This window comes from Clytia hemisphaerica, unplaced genomic scaffold (genome assembly GCF_902728285.1).
Source record: "Clytia hemisphaerica strain Z4C2 unplaced genomic scaffold, Clytia hemisphaerica genome assembly, whole genome shotgun sequence".
Lineage (NCBI taxonomy): Eukaryota > Metazoa > Cnidaria > Hydrozoa > Leptothecata > Clytiidae > Clytia > Clytia hemisphaerica.
Window position 1 is genome coordinate 261,298 of NW_027104154.1, and position 22,536 is coordinate 283,833.

General features: G+C 36.0%; 3 protein-coding genes and 1 long non-coding RNA gene across 4 annotated transcripts; 1 reads left to right on the forward strand and 3 right to left on the reverse strand.

The window, feature by feature from the left end:
- Window positions 1-1,074: 1,074 nt before the first annotated feature.
- On the reverse strand, window positions 1,075-2,068 carry LOC136814045 (uncharacterized). The gene is made up of 2 exons (XR_010847590.1): window positions 1,898-2,068; window positions 1,075-1,404 (listed from the first exon to the last, which is right to left on the reverse strand). It is a non-coding gene; the product is annotated as an uncharacterized lncRNA (long non-coding RNA).
- Window positions 2,069-2,887: 819 nt separating this feature from the next.
- On the reverse strand, window positions 2,888-5,371 carry LOC136814060 (sialate O-acetylesterase-like). The gene is made up of 4 exons (XM_067070558.1): window positions 5,087-5,371; window positions 4,530-4,711; window positions 4,066-4,216; window positions 2,888-3,549 (listed from the first exon to the last, which is right to left on the reverse strand). Exons 1-4 carry the CDS (start codon window positions 5,307-5,309, stop codon window positions 2,888-2,890), a joined length of 1,218 nt encoding a protein of 405 aa, XP_066926659.1. The 5' UTR covers window positions 5,310-5,371.
- A 681-nt stretch (window positions 5,372-6,052) lies between these two features.
- On the forward strand, window positions 6,053-16,953 carry LOC136814094 (sialate O-acetylesterase-like). Its single transcript, XM_067070597.1, has 6 exons — window positions 6,053-6,340; window positions 6,664-6,860; window positions 13,040-13,184; window positions 14,062-14,471; window positions 15,318-15,680; window positions 16,245-16,953. Exons 1-6 carry the CDS (start codon window positions 6,124-6,126, stop codon window positions 16,458-16,460), a joined length of 1,548 nt encoding a protein of 515 aa, XP_066926698.1. The 5' UTR covers window positions 6,053-6,123; the 3' UTR covers window positions 16,461-16,953.
- A 2,044-nt stretch (window positions 16,954-18,997) lies between these two features.
- On the reverse strand, window positions 18,998-20,011 carry LOC136814061 (beta-1,3-galactosyltransferase 5-like). The gene has a single exon (XM_067070559.1). The coding sequence runs from the start codon at window positions 20,009-20,011 to the stop codon at window positions 18,998-19,000; it is 1,014 nt and encodes a 337-aa protein (XP_066926660.1).
- Window positions 20,012-22,536: the final 2,525 nt, after the last annotated feature.

Below are 22,536 nucleotides of genomic sequence, written 5' to 3' on the forward strand. Positions count from 1 at the left end.
CCTAAAATGTTCTTAACATCAACCAATTTTTGATTATTTTTACCCATTTTCCTAAGAAATCAAGTGTTCTTGAGTCCATAAAGTCTTAAAATGTTCTTAACCTGTTCTTAACATTTTGGCCGTCGAAGCCTTATGTTCTTATAAAAAACGTGCATTCTTTGAGCCCCAATCCTAGCTTTTTTACTTTTTATACCTTTACTTATTTTTAGAATTTTATAATATACCCCAACTGACACACAGCGTTGTTTCAACGTTCATCTAACGTTATATGGACGTTGTGAATATTAGAAAAACGTTGAAACGACGTTGTGTGCCAGCTGGTACCAATTAAGCTAAAAACTGAAATTGTAAAGTGAAATTATATATAGCTGCACGATCTTGAAAATATGATCTTTGAATATAATTCTAGCTAAGAAACTTAGCAACTTTAATATATTTATATCAATTTTATAGATAATTTTGAAATATAATGTTATTGAATATGTTTTAAAAATATGGATAAAAATCAACAAAACAATAGAAATATTCTAAATATCTTTATGAGAAGTATACTTTGCAATTTCGATATAAAATTTTCTCTCAAAACCATAAAAATTTTAATGACCCAATCGAGGCGATAAATTCATATATAAAGACTTTTTAATGAGAAAATGATGAATTTCAGTGTTTATTCAATCCGCTAAATGTTCGTTGTTCACACCTGCTAAAGAGAGTTGGAAAATTTTGAGTGGAATCTCATGTTTGATAGATCTTACGAATTTTGATGAAAAATTTTAATCTATGATGCACCTATTTTGATTGAGAAATCTGCTTCTAATCAACAATTAAGTAGAAAGGCCTAGAAAAGGTTTTTCGAAGGAACCCTAACTTAAAATTCAACATTTGCTAGATTGAAATATTCTCATATTTTTTTAAAATTCGTCGTTCTTTTTATATATTTTTAGTTAATGCAGGATTCTTACAAGATTGCCTCCCTCCAAGTAAATTACATTTTTTTTATAAGAAGAATGCTGAGAGTGACAAGACAGAATTTTAGGAAAATTAGGGCAGAAAGTACCGAAAGAGGGTAAAAAATAAGAACTGGCAAGCCTCACCAAATCATTTATTGGTTCTTATAAAAGAAGAATCGTAAAAAACCCAAAAAGTCATGAAAGTTACATAATTTGCAGTGGTACATATTATGAATTAGGGAATGAAGCAAATATCTTGTGGACTTGGTAAGTCATTATTAACTGAATAGACAGCACAACTTTTATACTCGCATGGATGATGAGCCCAAGCATAACGCACTCCAAGAATCTTAATGTCTGGGGGACTGGGTAGAGTTACCAACACGCTTTGTTTATCTTCTGTGACTGTTATGATTTCAGTTGGAATCCATGCGATTGAGCCAGTTGTCAAAATCTAAGGGGAAATAAGAGAGAGTTAAAATAAGCAAGAGTTGCAATTGTTAAATTGTCGATCGTTTATCTAGATAAGCGGCAGCTCCCGCTGCTCATAAGTTTTTTTGAACATTCTCTACATCAGAGAACCTCCCCCCCATGAGGGCTAAATCACTACCCACAAAATCGAGGACGGTAAAGCGCTGATTTACCGTCGTTCTCAGTTGTTCAGGATCTACTCAAATTACAACCTTACCGTCTCCATCGCTGAAAAACACACATACATAAACTCGGTAGTAGCGCAGACTCGGTGGAACACCCTATCGATTGGAGAAATTGGCCAAAATCGTCGTAGACTTAGGTGGACATTTTTAAAGTTTACTTTTGCCCTTTCAGCTGTAGACATTAGAATTTTAAATACCTACCCAATAGAAATAGGAAATCGTTTTCATTTGGTCAGAGACGGGGGTGTGATTTTAACACAAAGTTACCCTAGCATAAGTTTGCATACTTACTTCAAAACCGTTGTAGCTCTTTAGATAAATTCCACCAGCAAGGTGTTTATAATCAACCCTCAATACAGATTGCTCCTGGTATCGTGTTATTAGACATCTGTCAATAGCAGGTCCTCTATAATTAACATCAGGCTCTCCATAAACTGTAGCACGTGCGCCTAAAATCAACCTATCAGCTTTAACGTGTGCACGTGGGTGGATGGAACCAAAAGGTGGAGTTGTCGTCAGGGAGAATCCATAGCAACAGCCATAAATACTGTTTAGGGTTTGGGACGTAGCCTGTCTGCTCAACGGATGCGAGGGAAATATTTGCTGTCTAAAGACTTTGGTCATGATTGAAGCAATTAAAATAGTAATATCATATAGACGGAACCATCTAAGGTGTGCTTTCCCAAACCTTTTTTTGGGGAAAGCTGTTGTATTGGCAATACTAATAGTACGGTGGTAGAGGCGTAGATATAGTTGAAAATAAGCTTTAAAAAAAAGTGGGGTAGGGACCCTTATTTTAATACCTTATCGGGAAAAGTGGCGAAATTTTAACCAAGTGAGTTTTCCCCGACGAAAATTTTCCCCGGCCTTAATGCATTTACCAACTACCTGCAAGTGACGAATATTTTTCCACCAACAAAAATTACCCCCGACGAAAAATTTCCCGACGAAGTTTTCCCCGATAAGGTAGTTGTTTTTCCTTCTCAAATATCAATAGTTTAAGAAATCCAGTAAGCTTATTCCGATATTTTTCGTTAGTTATCGACATACCGATCGATATCGGCACCTGACCGCAACCCTGTAATAAGTCTTTGAGACAATTACCCTCCAAAGGACAGGAAAAGTTTGCAACTTCTTCATACCTACACTTTAAAACCAAAAGGGTTTATCCAATCAGATGGCTCCTAGTATCGTCTTCAACCATTTTTCTTTCCTCATCATTGATCATCTCCTAAATACGCATGCGTATCAAATGAGACTGTTTACATTGGAAAACCAAAATTATTTCTTCAGGGATACCATGCAACACCAAAATACTTTGATTGTGGACCTGGTGAAAGGAGCCATCATTCCATTCCACAATGCTGAATGGTTATTTTCAGGACCTGGTGCATTTAAGGAGTCCTTAGATACCATCATAGGTTTAATCTGTTTTGGAATCCTATGTTTTGATTGACCCTTTCTTTTTTGAAAATTCTGATGGGCGTTTTTGACTCGATTCAGAAATTTAGACACCATTCCTTTAGTCTTTGACACAAAAGATTTAATGTCTTTCTTCATTTTAAGTTTAGTTTTAGAGTCATGAATTTTCTCATCAATTCGTTTCCAGAATTTCATCATTGTTGAATCAGGGAAACTCTCCCCGAGATGGGATCCTTTGAAAACTTGCTTCAATAAAAAATCCTCAGAGCCATCCATTTCTTTATTCTCTTTGCTTTGTTTATCGCTTTTTTTTGTTTTTGGTCTTCTTAAGTTAACACTATCATCTGTCTTGGTTAATCCACATTTAAGCAAAGCATCTGGTGAAGACCACGCCTCAGCAGAGGTACCACCCCAGTCTCCCTGTATCAAACCAATCGGAATCTTGTATTGGTCATATAATCGGCGCCCGTACATCCAGCATACTGCAGAGAAATACGCCCATGCGGGTCCAGTAAGAGCCTCTACAAACAGAACAAGAATGAATTTGATGACGATATTAACTTAAGCAGATTAATTTTTTCAAATTTTGGTGAAACTAATTTTGGTTAATTTCGACATGAAACTCGCCAAATTTACCAAAATTAGTTCCCAACGCAATTAGTCTATGGAGTAATATCGAATAAAATTAGGATAGTTATGGAAAATAAATGTAATAGATTAGGTTTTACCGATATATCACGAGATTTCACAATTAAGAGAATTTTGAGCCTCCGTACTTCATGGACCCACTGGAAATTCGATCCCAATGAAAAACTACGCTAATTTAAATCCCAATCTATAATTTACTCTAATTTATCGCCCTTATTGTACGTTTATTATAAAAGATATCAAGTTTCATGTAAAAAAAAAAAAAATTAAAAAAAATCAAAAAAAAATTAAATCCCAACTAAGGAAAGGCACTATATATGAAAATCCCCGCCAGATTTATAACACCTGTAAGACCATACAGGTTACTTAAAATAAAATCTTCCTTATACCTCTAGAAGCAACAGTCCAATTCTGCGTAATTCCATCTTGGTTAAAATCAACCAACGGTACTTTCAAAGAGTATTTTGGTGTGATGGTGAAAATACGTATATTCGGTCTGTTATCTGCATATTCTGCCAATTCTAGCTCACCTGTAAATGCCTAAAGTACAAACGATTGAAAACAATTTAAGATAGAAAGAATTGAAAATTGAAAACTTATTCCTGAGATACTAGATCATCGTTTGCCTCAGAACAGGCCTTTGTTGCTTCTAATGTGAATTCCAAACCTCTACAAAACCTCAAGTAGTTAAGTCTGTTTAGGATCCAGCAGCCTATGGTACAATTCTAGGAATTCTTTGCAAGGTAAATGCATTGCACGACCGTACTGCTACCTCGAAAGGGAGGTGAAAGCATTGCCCCACTCCAAGCCTAAATCCCTGATTTAGGATTTCAGATATGACATGTATTATTACCTGGGGAACTGTCAGCTCCATATTGCTTTGTCCTGCACACATCCAAACATCACCAAATAAGACATTTTCAATCGATATGGTCACAGTAAACCCTTTGATAAACGAAATAGCTGTGATTGTATATGGACCACCCGCTTTCATTGCTGGTAGTTGGATGCTCCATGTGCTATTCCCATTTTGATCTAAAGATTAACAAAATTCTGAGGATTAAAAATCGTAAGAATATGACATTTATGTATACCTCCTCATGTCACAGACCCACTTGGACTGGGACCCCAGCACTCGAAAATTTGGCCTAAATTCGGTCACTGGTGGGAAAATTAACCTATAATTTCAGCCCTACTGGGAAATTGAATTAGGTTTCATCCCCATTTCATTCAAGGGGAAAATTGCACCATCCCGAGTGTTTTCTTCGACTTAGGAACAATAGAATCTTCATCCCGATAAATTTGGGAAAATAATCATCGGGGTTGTGAACCAGGGGTGTATGTATTAGCCTAATCCCAAAACTTTATAAAATTCCCGGGCTTAATCTTTACTTAGCTGAAAATTCTCACCTTTTTTAACTGTAGTTCGGAAAGTCTGTGTATTTCCGAGTTTTAATTGAACAGTTTGACCTTCCTCACCAAATCCCCATAACTTTGAATTCAAAGGAGCTCTTTGCAATACCATATTCGAACCAAGCGTATTGGCAAATCGAAATGTATTATTTCCATCTTTCAAATGATTTGAACTAAAAAACTGAACCAAAAAACTTAAAAAGATAGCAACTTTAAACATTTTTCTCTATGAGATTCAAAATGTTATCATATGATCATAGTACTTCTTTAAGTTGTTTTGAAAAAAATATTTTAGAAGTCATGTAAAATAAATAAAATTGACACTATGTTATAGAAGGAAGTGTCTGATCATGTCACACACAAGAAAAGCTTTTTTTGTAAGAAAAGCAGAAAACCCTGTGCAACTAACAAATAAAAGGTTTGCTTGCTGGTGGGAAGGTACCGGCGTTTTCGGTACCAATATATTGAAACATTGACTTTGGCTATAATAATTCTACAATAAGCCTACAATTTAGAGTTCGATGGAGTCAGTTTGTTATTTGTTAGCCCGGCAAAGATGCAAGGTTAATAAAATAAAGATTTTAGTTTTTTGCTTTTGCAAAGTTATGACATTGCTAAAAATCACATCATTGAAATTGATAAGAACACTAGGGAATGTAAAAGATGAATAGGGCACTCTTACAGTATTAGTTTTGGTTTTACTTAGTCAGAATCACAGACCTCTACAATAAAAAAGGATCACGAATCCCTTAGTTGATGCCAGTAGCCTAGCATACTTTTTGATTTCAGTATCATCAGAAATTCAAGGCTCTTTTTATAAGAACTTTCGTACCTCCATCATTTAACGACCAGATCCATATATAAATTTAGGTCAAATTTCATTAATAGCATACCCTTAGTTAAAGTATTTGAGCTGCTACACGCTTACTTAGAATCACAATATAAGCATTTGCATATCAAGTTATTTATGTAACCTATAAAGGCCGTTTGACGCGAAATTGGCACATGTTAAAGATTCAAACAAATTTACAAAAATGACGATGTATCTGGCTTTAGTATTGATTGTTCTGAACTCACCTGTAGTTTTTAGTCAGTTTCGATTTGCCAATAACTATGGCTCAAATATGGTGTTACAAAGAGCACCTTTGAGTGCAAATGTATGGGGATTTGGTGAGGAAGGCCAAAAAGTTCAGTTGACTGTCGTTGAAGGGAGCAATACAAGGTTTAAATACGAGACGATAGTTTACGAAAGTAAGAACTGATTGCTTTTTCTTCTGCTCTTGACTTGACTATAACCCCATTTATCAAAGACTCACCGATGAGACTTTGACTTAGGAACAAGAATTTTTCATCCCAATTGGTGAATTTTGATGGAACATTTTATCCCCGCTGTAAGGAAAAACTTTCACCGGGGCTGTGAGACAGGGGTGTCCAAACAGGGAAGAGAATTTTTCAAAATTTTACTTCAAAGGTCATCCAAACAAACCTTTACACCTTGACTGTATATTTATCCCCGTTTGCCTAAACAAAAATGCAAGATAAACTTTACAAATCAAATATACTTTTATCTATAGGTTTGACTGGGGAATCAGTATGGAAGATTAAATTAGACCCGTTAGAGCCACCTATCAACAAATCAAATCAACCTTATGAAATTATTGCCAGATCTAAATGGAAAGGAGAAGAGATCGAGATCAAGTTGGAAGATGTATTGTTTGGAGATGTTTGGTTGTGTAGTGGACAAAGCAATATGGCGTTCACTGTTGGTATGGTAAGTAGACCCGTTACGATCATCGCACTACCGGGAAATTTGACTTTTTTTGGCTTTATATGTAGATATTGAAATTTTCATTATCATTTGAGATGAATCACTCCAATTCAAATCCACTTATAGGCTGGTAAGTAGACTCAACACACCTGCCTCTTGTGTACCAGGGGGTATTGAAAACTAAGTAGAATTACTTTCCCCAGAAGACGTAATGGTAAATTAAGTGAGGAATAAAATTTTGAATCAGATTAGTCTGTTTGGAATAGGGACAATTTCAGATTTCAAAGATTTCGTCGAGGTACAGATGGGCCATTTTTAGAATCAATTTCTATTTTTGTGGCCAGTGGGGTGAATTCCATTAGAGATGCGGGATTGCAGCACTTTGCGACTTTGCAAATTGAGTTTAGAACTGTTTAGAACTTAGACTGGGAATCCAGTCGTTTATAACGTTTTTGTTGAAAGCGGGAAATTTTTATGTCGGGATATGGTTAAAATAAACGACTGGGCTAAGGTGGTTTCCGTAGCTTACGGGAGTTCCAGCAGGGCCCGCAGATTTCTGCGGGGTGAGAAAACAATCATATACAACAAAATATATAAACAAATAAAAATTTCAGCCAATGAGAATTTCTAAGTGAAAGAAAAAAAAAACAAACCAAAACAAACCAACAAGACCCCCTGAAAATGTTATCCAAAAACATGAAAAAAGAGAATTTTTATGAAAAGTTTGTTGTGCACAAAATATTCTAGACGACTATATTGATGCTCCTGTCAAGTTTTCTACTTCCTATTTTTTACTGAGTTAAGTCGTCTAGCATGCTAGACTATTTAGAACTACACTCTAGCTGGAATAAAAATCACCCTCTAATCATGATTGACAACAAAACAGGGATATGCGATTTTATGATAACTTTTTTGGCCCATTACAATTTCTTTAAACAGTACTGTAGATACTGGAGTGAAATCAAGTGACGTCAATCTCCCCTCGCGATCGGGGGTCGCGAAAAAGTTAAGAAAAAGCCGTATGATGCAGGTAGAGCCTTCTGCTCCCCCTGAAATATATTTAATCAATGTTTACCCCCAAAGTCATACTGATATCCAAACCGAGGAGAAAGTTACTGATACTCAATTTTTAATATCTTGTTATGATTTTAACTTAATTTTGACATTAGATCAGAGACATTGTTTTGACATTTTAAGCCAGCAGGGCGCGAGTAAAATGTACAGGTAGCATAAATTAAAACATTACATTTGATTTTCATCGTTTCTCTTCGTTGCCAGGGATACGTTCAAATTTATTCTGAGTATCACAGTGTATGCATTACCGTTTTTTTATAAGAACAAACTATATAAGAACATGCTTCCCAAAAATTTAAGAACAATATGATCATGCTGTGAAGAACTGAATCCCACGTGTATATCATGCTGTGAAGACAAATTCCAATTTCATTCAACGTGCACTCAGTGGGAAAAAAGTAACCATGACAATCATCCAGATCTTGGAGGAAGCCCGTTTGCGATAAATTCTTACAGTTTGTCTCCACAGCTTAATTTCAAGTAGCAAATGACCTTTCAGACGTTCAGCGGTATGATATTATGTTAAAATAAGTTTTTCCTGTCTGCTTTTTTTGGTGGATAAAGTGCACCAGTCAAAGGGTCCTCAAAATTAGGAAATTTACAAAACTGCACTGAACTGCACTGTAAGTTTATTACAATTGACAATCCAGTCCAGAAACTGAGATTACTCAAAATTATGGATGTTTGTCAGAAGTTTGCCATTGAATATTGACAGAAATTTGACTCAGAACACCAGGAAAAATATTTTAGCTAAATGTAGAAATTCTGGTAAACATTTTGACATCTACTTGCCCAGACATTTTATTGAGGTTAAAAAAAGATTGTCAAAACCTTTAATGCATAATTAATGGTAAAATACAGTTTAAAAACAACCTTTTTTGGTAAACTTAATTGCAAAAGGAAAGATTTCTCGAGAAAGCAAGTGAAAGGTTTTTACCGAAGACAAACATTCGATAATGCTGATGATGATATCAATCATACTTAATCTTTTGCAAGTCTCCATGGTCTTTGGGATTTCAACGGACCAAGAATGTGAGCCTAGTGATGTATTTTATGATAGAATCACTATCGGTATTGAAACATTCTCCATTTTCGCATCAGATTTCGAAAAAGAGGAAAATCAACCTAAAATGGTTTCGTGTTTATCATCTTGTAAAAGACACGAAAGATGCTTTTCTTTAACATATTACCACAATACCAAAACTTGTAGGATGATTAACCATAATACATATGGGATTTTTGTACGTTACCGAATTGTTCCCAATGCTGAATATTTTATAAAAACTGGCGCATGTAGCTCACTCGATCAAAAGCTAAAGTTTATATCCATCATTGAAGATGCCTCAGATTGCAAAGATATCTACAGTATGGGTTGGAGAAGTGATGGTATCTATGGAATTCAAGTGCCGGGTAATTTAGGAATTTTTCGATCCATCCATTGTAAATTGTCTCTTCTCGGAGGTGGCTGGACTGTCATTCTAAGGCAGATCTTTAACAGTAGTTTTGGAAAAAGCTGGGATCAATATAAAAAAGGATTCGGTAATCTCCGTGGTAACTTTTGGTATGGTAATGATATCATCCATAACCTCACAAAACCTGGTACAGAAAATGAAGTATTATTCATTCTACAAAACGAAGATAACCAGTTTTATTATCCTTATTATGATCAATTCAATGTTGGTGATGAAGATTCAAAATACCAACTCAATATTGGTACATACAAACATGTATATGGTCAACCTTTACCAGCTAGACTAGCCATCCCTGGAGGTCTTCCAGTTAGACTTAATGGAGACGATTTTAATGACTTAGATGGAATGAAGTTCTCGACAAAAGATCAAGATAATGATGATTTGTATGGATTAAAATGCAGCAATCACTTTGGAGACGCTGGTTGGTGGTAACAAGAGTGTGTGGGGATGTTGTTTTAACAGGAAAGATAGGGGAAAAAGCAGTCCCGGGTCTACGGTGGAAACAGATTACAAAAGAAGACGACACTGGGAAATTGTTATCAGTAGAAATGCTTGTCCGGAAGAAATCGAATTAACCTTTAATATATACCTTTAAAGAATTTGTGTACCTTAGGGGGTACATTTTAAGTCAACTCTGGACCCAGTTTGTGTTTTTATGCCTCCAAATTTCACTTCGTGACTGACTACGACGTGCGGTGGGCGACCAGTTTTTTCTCAACCTATACCCAATTCGATTGACTTCAAAATATGCCATTTTTGCCCTGATTGCCAAATATTTTTGCATATTCGATTGACAAAAATTTGGCAAATGTGGCAAAATTTGAGTGCCATAAATGCCAAATAAAAAAGATGTGGTAAGTCTGGCATTCTTGGCATTTTTGGAACTTACCTCCATACAAAACACTGTTCCCACGAGACCTATGTTCTTTTCACTCCAATTTTGCCACTTTTGCCAAAGATTTTGAAAAATAGAAGACCTTCCAATGCTAAAGCAAAACAATGCCGATCGGAAATTTGATTGGTTAAAAAAATCGTTCGCTTTATAAACGCCGACAGAAAACCACTGACGAAGCATCACAAAACCGAAATCATAATGGCGGTGTAGCGATGTACAAATTTGCCATGAAGCGGTGATCTTTTGACATTGAAATTGTGGATTTGGCAAAGTTGGTGAGTATGGCAAATTTGGAAGTCAATCGAAATGGCTGCTAGTTTGCCTAAACAAAAGATTACGTCATAAAAAAAAGTTTTGCGCGAACAAAAAAAAGTTGAAGGAAGTTCAACTTTTTTCAACCGTTTCGTCAATTTTGACCAATGGAATTGCTTCAATTTTTTCAACCGACCAATGACCTTACAAAAACGTTAAAAATTTTTCGCTCATTTCGCGCGAAAGTGGAGACCGGCCTTAAGTTACGTAACTTCTATCATTACGAAACAAGCGTTCGATTTACATTAGTCTGAAGTCTGAACTGCAGACCCCTACAAAACCCCAAGTAGTATAGCAGCACGAATCCGTTAGTGGATGTCAGCAGCCTAGATTTGCACGGGGAAATAATTTTCAACGTTTTATTCGATAATGGCGGATTTTCTCCAAAAAGTTTTAGTATGGAAGAATCATTTAAAATAACCAAAATTGGGAAAATCAAAAAAAAAGTGAACGAGTGAGTGAGTGAGTGAGTGAGTGAGTGAGTGAGTGAGTGAGTGAGTGAGTGAGTGAGTGAAAAGTGAGTGTGAGTGACAGTGTGAGTGAGTGAGTGAGTGAGTGAGTGAGTGAGTGAGTGAGTGAGTGAGTGAGTGAGTGAGTGAGTGAGTGAGTGAGTGAGTGAGTGAGTGAGTGAGTGAGTGAGTGAGTGAGTGAGTGAGTGCGTGAGTGAGTGAGTGAGTGAGTGAGTGAGTGAGTGCGTGCGTGAGTGAGTGAGTGAGTGAGTGGAGTGAGTGAGTGAGTGAGTGAGTGAGTGCGTGAGTGCGTGAGTGAGTGAGTGATGTGAGTGAGTGAGTGAGTGAGTGAGTGAGTGAGTGAGTGAGTGAGTGAGTGAGTGCGTGAGTGCGTGAGTGAGTGCGTGAGTGAGTGAGTGAGTGAGTGAGTGATCGTTGAGTGAGTGAGTGAGTGAGTGAGTGAGTGAGTGAGTGAGTGAGTGAGTGAGTGAGTGAGTGAGTGAGTGAGTGAGTGAGTGAGTGAGTGCGTGAGGTGAGTGAGGAGTGAGTGAGTGAGTGAGTGAGTGAGTGAGTGAGTGAGTGCGTGAGTGAGTGAGTGAGTGAGTGAGTGAGTGAGTGAAGAGTGAGTGAGTGAGTGAGTGAGTGAGTGCGTGATGTGATTGCGTGAGGCGTTTAGTGCGTTGAGTGAATTGAAAGCGGATGCGAGTTATAGTGAAAGGGGTATAGAGTTATGAGAACCGTCGAGGAAGTTGTTTAAAATATTAATTTTAATTTCATAATTTTTATTGTAACTTATTCTGTAAAATTTCAGGTCTTAATTTTGTAAAATTTTTTCTTGATGCATTTTGAATTAATGTTGCTACGATAATAACTGATTTCAAGCAGAGAATTTAACTTCTTGAAAAACCAGTAATGGAGTCAAAATTTTAGAAAATTTACATTCATGTTTACAACTCTATTTTCTTCTATCTGCCGAGAGTGCTCGATGATATCAGAGCTTGTTCAAATTAAAATTTTCATATTTATATTATTGTCTTGTACTTGTTTTAAAATTTGAAATTAAAGTTTTGTAAGGTATGGTTAAGCGGAAATAATTATTGTAAATTACTAAACAATGAATTCTTCTGTTACTCTTCTCCTTCGTCTCTCCGATTTAGTCTTATCAAATTCACAAAGCTTCTTTTCCAAGGAGGATGAAATCCCAGGGAGTTTTATTTCCTCACCGTTGGCCGATATTTTAGCCGATATCTGTTGAGTAGGAGGTCCCAATGGGTCGGTCATACGGGGATGCACCTATGATGTGTTATAATAAACCTCAAAGCCACGTAAAAATGGAAAATTTACCTCAACTTTTTCCCAGTGTAACCAAAGCTTTATTTACGTTACTGATGGACACCAGAGAATTATTGGACGTTTAAGTAAGCACCAAAAAGTGGATACTACTCAAGGAACGATGTTGGATCAACGATGTAAAAATAATAGATAACCAACTATGTACCTCTAGAAGTTACTTCTCCCAAGAGAACAACCATTGTTTTCCTATTGAAATGAGCACTCTATTAAAAAGCTCTGTGTGCAGTGCGTGTTATGCTTTTAGTTAGATTTTGACACACTTTTTGACATCCACTGAATTGATAGAAAATTGAATTGTTATTTACTGCAAATTTTGGAATTCTTTTCAAAAGATAAAGGTACCAATCTTTAGACAAATTGACTACGGATTGGCCTGATACCACTTAATCTTCAAATGGATAAATAAACGCTCATAAAATGCTGTTATCTGAAAAATATATGTGTGATTTGAAATGCGATATCTCACGTATGAAAAGTGCATGAAGGTTGCTTGATACAAAATAAACAGATGAATGTTTATAGAGCAATAATATTTAATTAAATTTTTTTTTCTGTGAGGCTGCCTATAGGAAAATACACTTTTTCTAAAACAAAATTTGGAAAAATATACATCTCCATCTCTTTCAGTCATCAACAAGTGAAGAAGAGCTGGCTGCAGCAGACGAAAGACCAGACATACGTTTATTCACTGTCAAAAGAAATTATTCCGAAATTGCCGTGAATGACCTCCAATATGTTAATATATGGCAGAATTGGACTAAAGCATCACGAGGTTTGTATAGTTCCCCCCGAAGGGGAGGTACTAGGGTTGCAAGCTGACGGGGGTGCCGCCCGACTTTCGACCCTTTTGACCCTTACCGGGACTAAAAAGGAGAAAACAAAGGAAAACTTTGTGAATTTTACGACCCTTAGTGGGACTGAAGTTTGATTTACGGATTTTTCCGACCATTAGCGGGACTTTGGAAATCTAAAAAAGGTACCCCTAAGGGCTGCACGTACCTTACCCTTCATTTGCTTGAGTACCCCTTACCTGGGTGTAGTTCGCCCATCCATAATACTTGTCTTCTTCTTTCTAGTTAGAGATTCCAAGATTCCAAAGGGAATTTAGGTCTATAGGTTATATGCAATGCTGATGTAATTTATGACAAATCTTTATTGAAATATTACAATCAATGTTGGACTTTTGCCCAATGAGGGTTGTTTTCGAGTCTATTTTTACGGTGAATATGAGGGTTCTAACTAAAACTCTACAAAGGGTAACCATGTTCTTTGTTTGAATAAACATCCCAGGTTAACGTTTATTAACCCCTTTTTCACGGATCAGGTAGGATTTTTCGGTCAGTGGAGTATAAATAACTGACTGAAGCTCGATTGGGATTGATATTCCCCTGTTTTTTATGGCTCTGGAATTTGAACTCTATTGTGTTCAGAGTCAGAAGATTCGGTGGGAATAGAGAAATAGCGGGGACAAAAATCGGGGTAAAGTCTTCCATTGTGAACTATATACTTTGGCAAATTTGGCCAGTGGAAGGTAGTGGTTTATCCAGTGATTTATTTAACGCTATAGTCGTAAGATAGTCACTGTTATGAGATTTGTGCTGACTGGAATTTTAATTTTAATTTTAATTGTCAACGTTTCTTTCATGTAGAATCTGTTGGTGGACCAAATTTCAAGTATTTTTCTGCAGTATGTTGGATGTTCGGACGTCGATTGTATGACCAATATAAAATACCAATCGGTTTGATCGCCACCAGTTGGGGTGGTACTAGAATCGAAGCCTGGTCTTCACCAACAGCTCTGGCAAAATGTAAATTAAAGCACCATGAGGAACCAAAAAGTCCTCAAAACTCATATTCAGTATTATGGAATGCTATGATTTATCCTTTTTTGAATATGACCATCAAAGGTGCAATTTGGTATCAAGGTGAAGCAAATAGTTTGTACAATTCAGAGATATACGCATGTACTTTCCCAGAGATGATTAATGATTGGAGAAAAAAATGGTTTGAAGGAACTGATGGCTCCACGGATCAAATGTTACCTTTTGGTTTTGTGCAGGTATGTGATTTTTCAGTGACGGAGTACCTTAAGTAACACATGTTAGGTTTTCTTCGAAATACAACCTAGGATTGCAAATGCATAAAGATTTTTCACATTGACTATCGCAGCGATAACAAATAGTTTATGATGTAACTATCGGAAATACATTGAAAAGAATCTAAGATGATCAAGACCTATAAACAAAGCGTATATCATCGCAAATCTTACATTTTCGTCAAGGTGTTTTGGGAGCTAAAAACTGTATTTACATTTACTTTAAGACGAAATCCTAGTAGTTCTCAAATTTTTAAAAACTCTTGTACCAGCATGACCCAGGGGGAGGGTACTTGAGCAAAATGGATGCTGGGTACGTGCAAGCCATAAGGGTCCCTTTTTTAAATGCTCGGAAGTCTAACAAAGGGGTAAATAAGCAATTAATAGTAATACAAATAAGCAATTATAGTCCGGTAATACCTTTTTAGCGCGGTCCACTTTATTATTCAATTTACCACCCTAAGCTCGGTTTTAATAATTTTTTCTATTGTCTTTAGGCGCGAAAAAAAGTGCGGTAAAAGGGACAAAAAATCCCCTTGCGGCAATTGGCGGCTACGGTCGAAAAGGTGTATTGACTCTCTGAAAGGGTCCCAAAATTATTGAATATTAAAAATCCACTCCCTCAAACGGTCATAAATTTGGTAATTTTGAGCTAACAATTGGAAAAACAGTCTCTCAAAGGTTAGCAAAAACGTCAAAGTCGTCAAATGGATCGATTTTCGGCAACATGATTATGAGTAAGATGCTTGTATTATATAAAGGCGGATCAATAAAAAAGAAAAACACAAAAATATTTTTTCTCGTTTATAGCTGGCTACGATTGACCCAAAGATTCCCGAACAAAGGTTCCCTCGCATCCGTTACGAGCAGACAGCAAATTATGGCTACGTCCCAAACCCTAAACAACAAAACGTCTTTATGGCTGTTGCTATGGATCTCCCTGACGACAACTCACCTTACGGCGCTGTTCATCCACGTGACAAAAATACTGTTGCCTATAGACTATCATTGGGAGCACGTGCTATGGTTTACGGCGAAATAAATATCACATTTCAAGGGGCCATTATGGACAGCTGCAAGATTATGAGTTTGGAAGGTAAAAGCTATGTACGAGTCAGTTTTAGAGGAGCAGATGAAGAGGGACTTTTGATTAAAAGTCATGATGGTTTCGAGGTATGTAAATGAGTTACTCTCTCTGTGAATTATTTTTATCAGAATTGATAAGATCTTGTATAACTTCTTTACAGTGTGTCCGGTAAAAGCAGAATTATTAACATCATTTATTTTGCCTTGCTAGGTTAGTAAATCTATAATAAGCAAAACAAACAGTATGGTTAACCCTTTCCGTGCCGATGTCGGGATTGCCAACATCGGCACTTTCCATTTTTTTGCCGCAAAATTTAACACTTCTACAAAGATTTTGTATTAGATGGTTTGAAATGAAAAAAAATGAATAGCTAAAAAACTTTTCTATGTTGAAAAATAACTATTCTACAACGTTCAACTCAAAATTATAGTCCTTGGCTAATACTTCATATATTATTCAGAAAATGAAGTGAAAACCCTAAAAATACAAGGGGGGAGTTAAAGGGTTTAAGTATAGTGGGAAACACACTTTACGGTAGTCGGTAGTAAATTTTTTTTGTCAAATTAAGCCCCAAGCAATGGTCAATGCACACATAAATTTTCCCCCTTTTTACTAAAGATTTAACTTTTCATATTTTTTTATCATCACAGGTTCAGATCAAAGGAACGGGGCAATGGACTGCAACAAATATGATTTTTAGTCCATCATCTGATCCTGTTGGAATATATCTCACCATACCAAGTAATCAGAATGTAACGGCTGTCCGCTATGTATGGTCAAACAGACCTTGTGATTACCAAAGATGTGCTATCTATTCATTAGACTATGGATTACCTAGTCCACCAGGACTTTGCTTTATCCCTTAGAAAATCGGATTTTGAAATTAGTTATTAACTTTTGATATATTTACTTTTTGATACTTTTTGAAGGCTTCTTTTTTCGTCTCAACGATCATCCAATTTGAGAAATCCGATGATGGACCATGACTTTGATGCTATTTGAATCAGCTCTCCTAAGAGGAAAGTAATTCGGCAGCAGTGGCTCGTCCGGTAGTGAATTGAGAAAATGGTCCAATTGATGTTTAAAATTAGTTTTGGAGCAGTTTTTGAGCTTACGGATGAATTGTGGGAGGGCGTTAAATAGTCTGGGACCTTCTTCTGACAGGGAGATATATATTTTTGAATGTTCTAGAGTTTTTTTAAGAGTGCTTGATAAATTAATAGAGCGTTGCTATATTAAAGAGTTGAAACTTAGATATTGTGTCAACTCTTTATTATATTTTTGAATGTTCTTCATTTTTTCCAAAATTATAGTGCTCTGTATTATCTTTTCAACGGTATATAATGTGTTAGAATTGAAGCACCGGCTCTTTTTTGTTTCTCGATGTACATTTTTTGAATTCTGCCGGGAATGCTGCTATAGCTTATAGACGAGTCAGAGCCAGATCCTTTGACTATTTTAGGACTGATACAGTAGAATCTCCATATCTTGAACGGCCAAAGACAAATTTTCACGGGGGCAATGAATTTGTTCGATTTAAGGAGGTGGTACAGTGGACGATTAACTTGGCGTAAGATGGAGATAATCGTACTTGTTGAGTTAATCGATATAGTTCGAAGGGTTAAATATGTGGACACCTTTTGTTACAAATTCGCTTTTGATGAGCAACAATTTTTTATATTACAAAATAAAAGTACATATTTTCTATATATGCTAATAAAAAATTTCCTATCTAATCGTATAACTTTAAATGTAAAAACTGGATCGTATAGCTTTAAATGCAAAAACTGGATAATATCAATATTTTAATCATTTGACCGTTACCAACCCTACGGTTCTTCTTTTATAAAATCCCTTTAGGCTCTGAAACACATCACATATATCAATTAACCATTCCATTTTATATCCATACAAGGGGTAGGGGCGAATATTTCCAGGGGTTAACTTTGAGTTTTAAAAGTGATTTTAGTTGGGTTTTATGTAATGTTTCACAATAAAGTCATAAAACCGACCTAAGACCCTAAAATTTTGCATAAGTACTCTTTATAAGATTATATTAAAAGTCAGAAAGTTTCAAATTGCTTAAAAAAATTTTCTCTGAGATATACATAAAAGAACTCCACTGTGGTAGATGGGGGCAGTGGGTTTACCAACTGACGGTATGTGCGGCGAAAAAATTGGCTTTTAGAATCGCACCCTTACAGTGCAGAAAAAAATCGGTGAAATTCATACCCTTACAGTGCATTTTTTCAAATTTTAAAACTCTTTTAGAGCAAAAAAAATCAAGATTTTCGAGCAAAAATTTGCAATTTTTCCCAGATTTGCTGAAATTTCCACCCTTACAGTGCATTTATCAAAAGTACACCCTTACAGTGCATTCCTGATGTTTTGAAAAACATACCCTTAACCGCCGCACATGCCCGTCGGTCAATTTGCCTGACTGCCCCCCCCCCGGGGTTAATCGGAGAAAAATTTCCAAGGGGTATAATGTATAGTATCTTTCATTTTTCCTGGGTGTAAAAAATTATTCTAAAAGTTCCACTTTATTTCGTCCATCCTCACTTTTGAAGTATACATAATTTTTCCAAGGGTTGCTTTAGCAAATTTTTCCATTTCTAAAAATCTTTTTTTTGCATCCCCCTGTATGGAAATTCAATGGAACAAATGTTACAAATTTTCATTAAATTCTTGCACCTAAGTAATAGCACAAGGAGTGTTTGCCTTTCAAAATCTTTGAAAAATTTTGATGAAGTCAGCTGAAATTTTGAAAAAAATCGATTTTGTGATATTTATGCTGACCTCATCAAAAACTTCAGAATACTCCTCGTGGTAATGTTTATCATACGTGAAAATTTTAGGTTGACTAGTTCTCGAGTTGAGATATCTATTTTTTTGGTTTTATGACGTCATCACAGATGGCCTGAAAAACAAGATTTTAGCCTAAATCTCAAAAGAGGCGAAATTTAAATCACAGCGTTTTTCACTTTCCGCATCGGAATACGCTTCTTTTGATGAATGACTCATATCAAATAATCAAATCATACAAAGAGGGGTAATAGGTGCGAAAGAACTATTGAAAATTTGAACATGCATTAATGCACCTGAAATAATGACGCACACAATACTATAGGAAATCTGTCTATCAATCAACGATGAACAGAATTTCAGAGGAATTCTGGGGAAAGAATGATATTTGAGATCTGCATGTGAAAGAGTTAGATAATCCGCTTTAAAGTTTTTTCAATGGCCAAAATCTCATTAAAGTGAATACCTTCACTTTGCTACCACAAAGAAGAGCTTTGTAAGACTGATGTATATTATAATATGCATCTTTTGAGGGAATGAAAACAATTTCCCAGAATGGGGGTCAGGTCTCCAAGGAACAGGAAAAATATTTAGCTGGTTATGATATAAGGCTTTGAGCAGTTAGTCTTTCCATACACCATTTTTTAATAACTCTATGTTGAGTAACCGATTGTCGTAGATAAAAGCATTTTTTAGCCGAGCCTTTTCCATAAAATTCCTCATTCATGACTTTTATTTTCCGAATCCCCATACGGGGAACATCAGCCCTATTTACTAACATTCCTATGTAAACGTCATCTAATCGGAATGGGTTCACCCAGTCAAAGTGTGGACGCATTCTCTCAACAACTAAACGTGATAAAATATTTGCCATTCCAGTTGCAAAATATGGGTATTCGTCAGCCGGCCATTCCTCTTTTGGCACATACCATTTTGAAAATAAGTCTCTGCTTGATCTACGCGTTGTTTGGTAAATAGATCCGGCAAAAACACGATCCTTGTGTGCTAATATAAATGGGTCTTCATAAATGAGCTGGAAAAGATTCGGTATATTATAGAAAACATCATCATCGGTTTTGATAAGGTATTCAAAACTACAATGCTCCAGTGACCAAATAAATCCAAGCATCACTCTCCTGGATAGGTCCCAATAATCCTCAGTCCTATTACTAATCAACATATCCCTGTGAATTTTAGATTCAAGTTTAGCTGCTTTAAAAGCACCATCGAGGTAACCAGTCTGAAAATATACCTTGTAATTGACACCATTATATTTTAGACGATGTTTAGTAAACCGTGAAGCGTCACCCCAACTACTACGTATAGAATCTCTCCTGATTTGAAAACGGATATGCGATGTAACCAAAAACATAATGTCTCCATGGAAAGGATCGATATCGTCGTAATTCAAAAGCTTGATGTTTGGTGTATGGTTTTCAGGCATCACAAATGGGTGTTTTTTAGAACCTCTGAGCATGTTTTGTCCGAAATTTTTCAAAGGTGATATGATTTTATTGTCCACGTCGATGAACAAATTCATATTGAAGCAAAGCAAGGATACCAGAATGAGACATGCGAATAAAACTTTACGCCTTCGTCTTCGCCTATACATGTCCTTCCAAACACTGAAGTCATATACCATATACCAATGTTTTCATGAAAATTTCTCTTTTTCGATTTTACTCATAGCTTGACCCCAGCATGACCATGTGTGAGTAATTTCTCTTTTCTGTTTTTAAAAATTTCCTCTCGATAGCTCTTACCATTACAAACGTGTTTAAATATGAATGTTGAATTTTTTCATCAATACATTATCAATCAAGTTAATACCTATCTGTAATTGCCATATCATTATAGTATTGTTCATCCTATTTCTTAATGAGTTGCTAAAAGTTGTATCTATGCCCCGCAGCTAAGTGCGCATTGAATGTATTTCCTTCTTAGAAGCAAGAACAGCTACACGTTTTTTATAAGGGCATCTAGATACAAGCCACCCTCGGATGTTCTTAACTTTAAGTTTTAAGCCTAAAAATGTTTTTAGAATGTTCTAACTTTCACCATTTCGTGAGTATTTTTCAGTTATTTCTAAGAAATTGGATGTTTTAGGGCTGTGAAAACTTAAAAAGCTCTCTACTTGTTTTTAGTATTTTGGCCATCTGTATGTTTTCAATTAATATGTTCTTATAAAAGAACATGTAATTTCAATTTTGATTCTGTTTAACCTGTGTAGAAATTAAATGTTTTTAAACCAGTGGTTAACTCCTTTTAAACTTTGGGCTAGTAAATAAAAAGCGCGAAGTTGAGTACAATAGATAGGTAAAAGAAACATGTACACTTAAAAACTTTAAATTTTGGTTAGAACACGGCTCGTCAACTGAACTTTATATATCCATGGACAATCCATATCCATTTTAGGTTGGAGTTTTTTTTTTAAGTTGTACCTGCAAAGAAACTAAATTAAAGTTTAACGGTGCTACATCATCAAAAGTCAAAAGTATTCCAGAAAACGTAGATCTAGCGCTCTCGAAGCATTTACACCGCTATATTGAGTAGTACTATCATAAGGGTTTATCACTTTAAAAAAAACTTGCGGTGAGCGGCGCATCCGGACGCGGATATCTTATGAACTTTTTGTACATATTTATTTGGATTTTATAGTTGGTATCGTGTTTTAATATTGAGTACTTATTATGAGCTAAATTCGTGTCCACTCTGTTGACTCTTGACCCAGAAACTACAAAGGGTACCAACCCGTCTCCTTACCTTCCAGCGGTAAGTAAGGCCGATATCTGGGAAAAAACTTTTAAATATAGATTTTGTTGTCATTAGCTCAGGCATAGCCAGCCTCGGGCACCACGACAGTTTACTAGTTCTAGATGACTAAGTCTAGGCTAGATGTCGTGCTTTAAGCTCTTCCAAGCAAAAAACTGACTATCGCAAAAAAATTTTGCTGCTATTGTTTTCGAAAACCTGCAAAGCTTCTAATTGGTCAAGCGTTGAAATTCTATTGTAATGTAACGTTGACCACCTAGGTAGGATTTCCTACCTAACCACGGTACACTTTTCAGCCAAAGCACATCATCTAGCCCTTCGGTAGTCTCAGCGGGGCATTTTACGACTACAAAATTAGTTGCCACTAATTAGCCGTTACCATGACATATCTTAGGACATCTTCTTTGTTTGTTTTTCGTGTGGTGTCTAGGGTTTGACTATGCCAGCTCCGGAAAAAAACGAAGTAAAAAAGCCCACAATCTTGTTGTCAAAGACTTGCTTTATTGGAACGCAAAATCACACTGTCCAGAAAAATGTTATATCGCATGCTAGGTTGAAATGCCTTCAGCTAGCCTTAAAGTGAAGGTGAATGAATAGTTGGATGTTTTTCTGCAGAAAATACTACACAGCCTTCGAATATTCTTTCCTTTTTTAGCTTAAGCCTAAGATGTTCTTAACAAGTTCTAATTTTCACCATTTGTGGGCATTTTTGTCCATTTTCCTAACAAATCGGGTGTTACAGAGTCTGCAAAGCCTCAAAATGTTCTTAATTTGTTCTTAATATTTTGGCCATCGAAGCCTTGTGTGATTGTTGTTATGATTGAATGTTAGTTACGTACTGAATGTTACAAGCGGCCGTTTCTTCCAAAATTAAACTTGAATTGACGAAGCGCTACGTCTTCAAGAGGTGACATATATACAACATCAAAGGACAGAAACATGTGACGGGCGAAATACCCGTTGTTGGGTCAAAAATTATTTTTAGAATACATAGGTTTGCAGCTTATTGACACTTTAAAATCAGATTTTAGCCTGGAAGAAGTTTTTCTTTTTTGAAGCACCTCAAAATTCTATGGAGATTCTATTTTCATTCAAAGGTTTTAGCCCTCGCTCAGACAAGTGCACAAAAATATACGGTTCGCTTTAGTCCTTAATACACTTTGTCTCACAGCCCAGATGGAACTTTTTCCCACAAACGGGGATAAATAATATCTACTGAAATTCCAACCAGGATGAAATTTCTATTGTGCCAAAGTTAAAAATCCAGCGGGATGGTTTTGAAGTGCAATATCTAAACATTTAATTTCGAATGGGGGATGAAATTGAGTTAAGATGAAATTAAGTTAATTTTCCTACTGAGGCTAA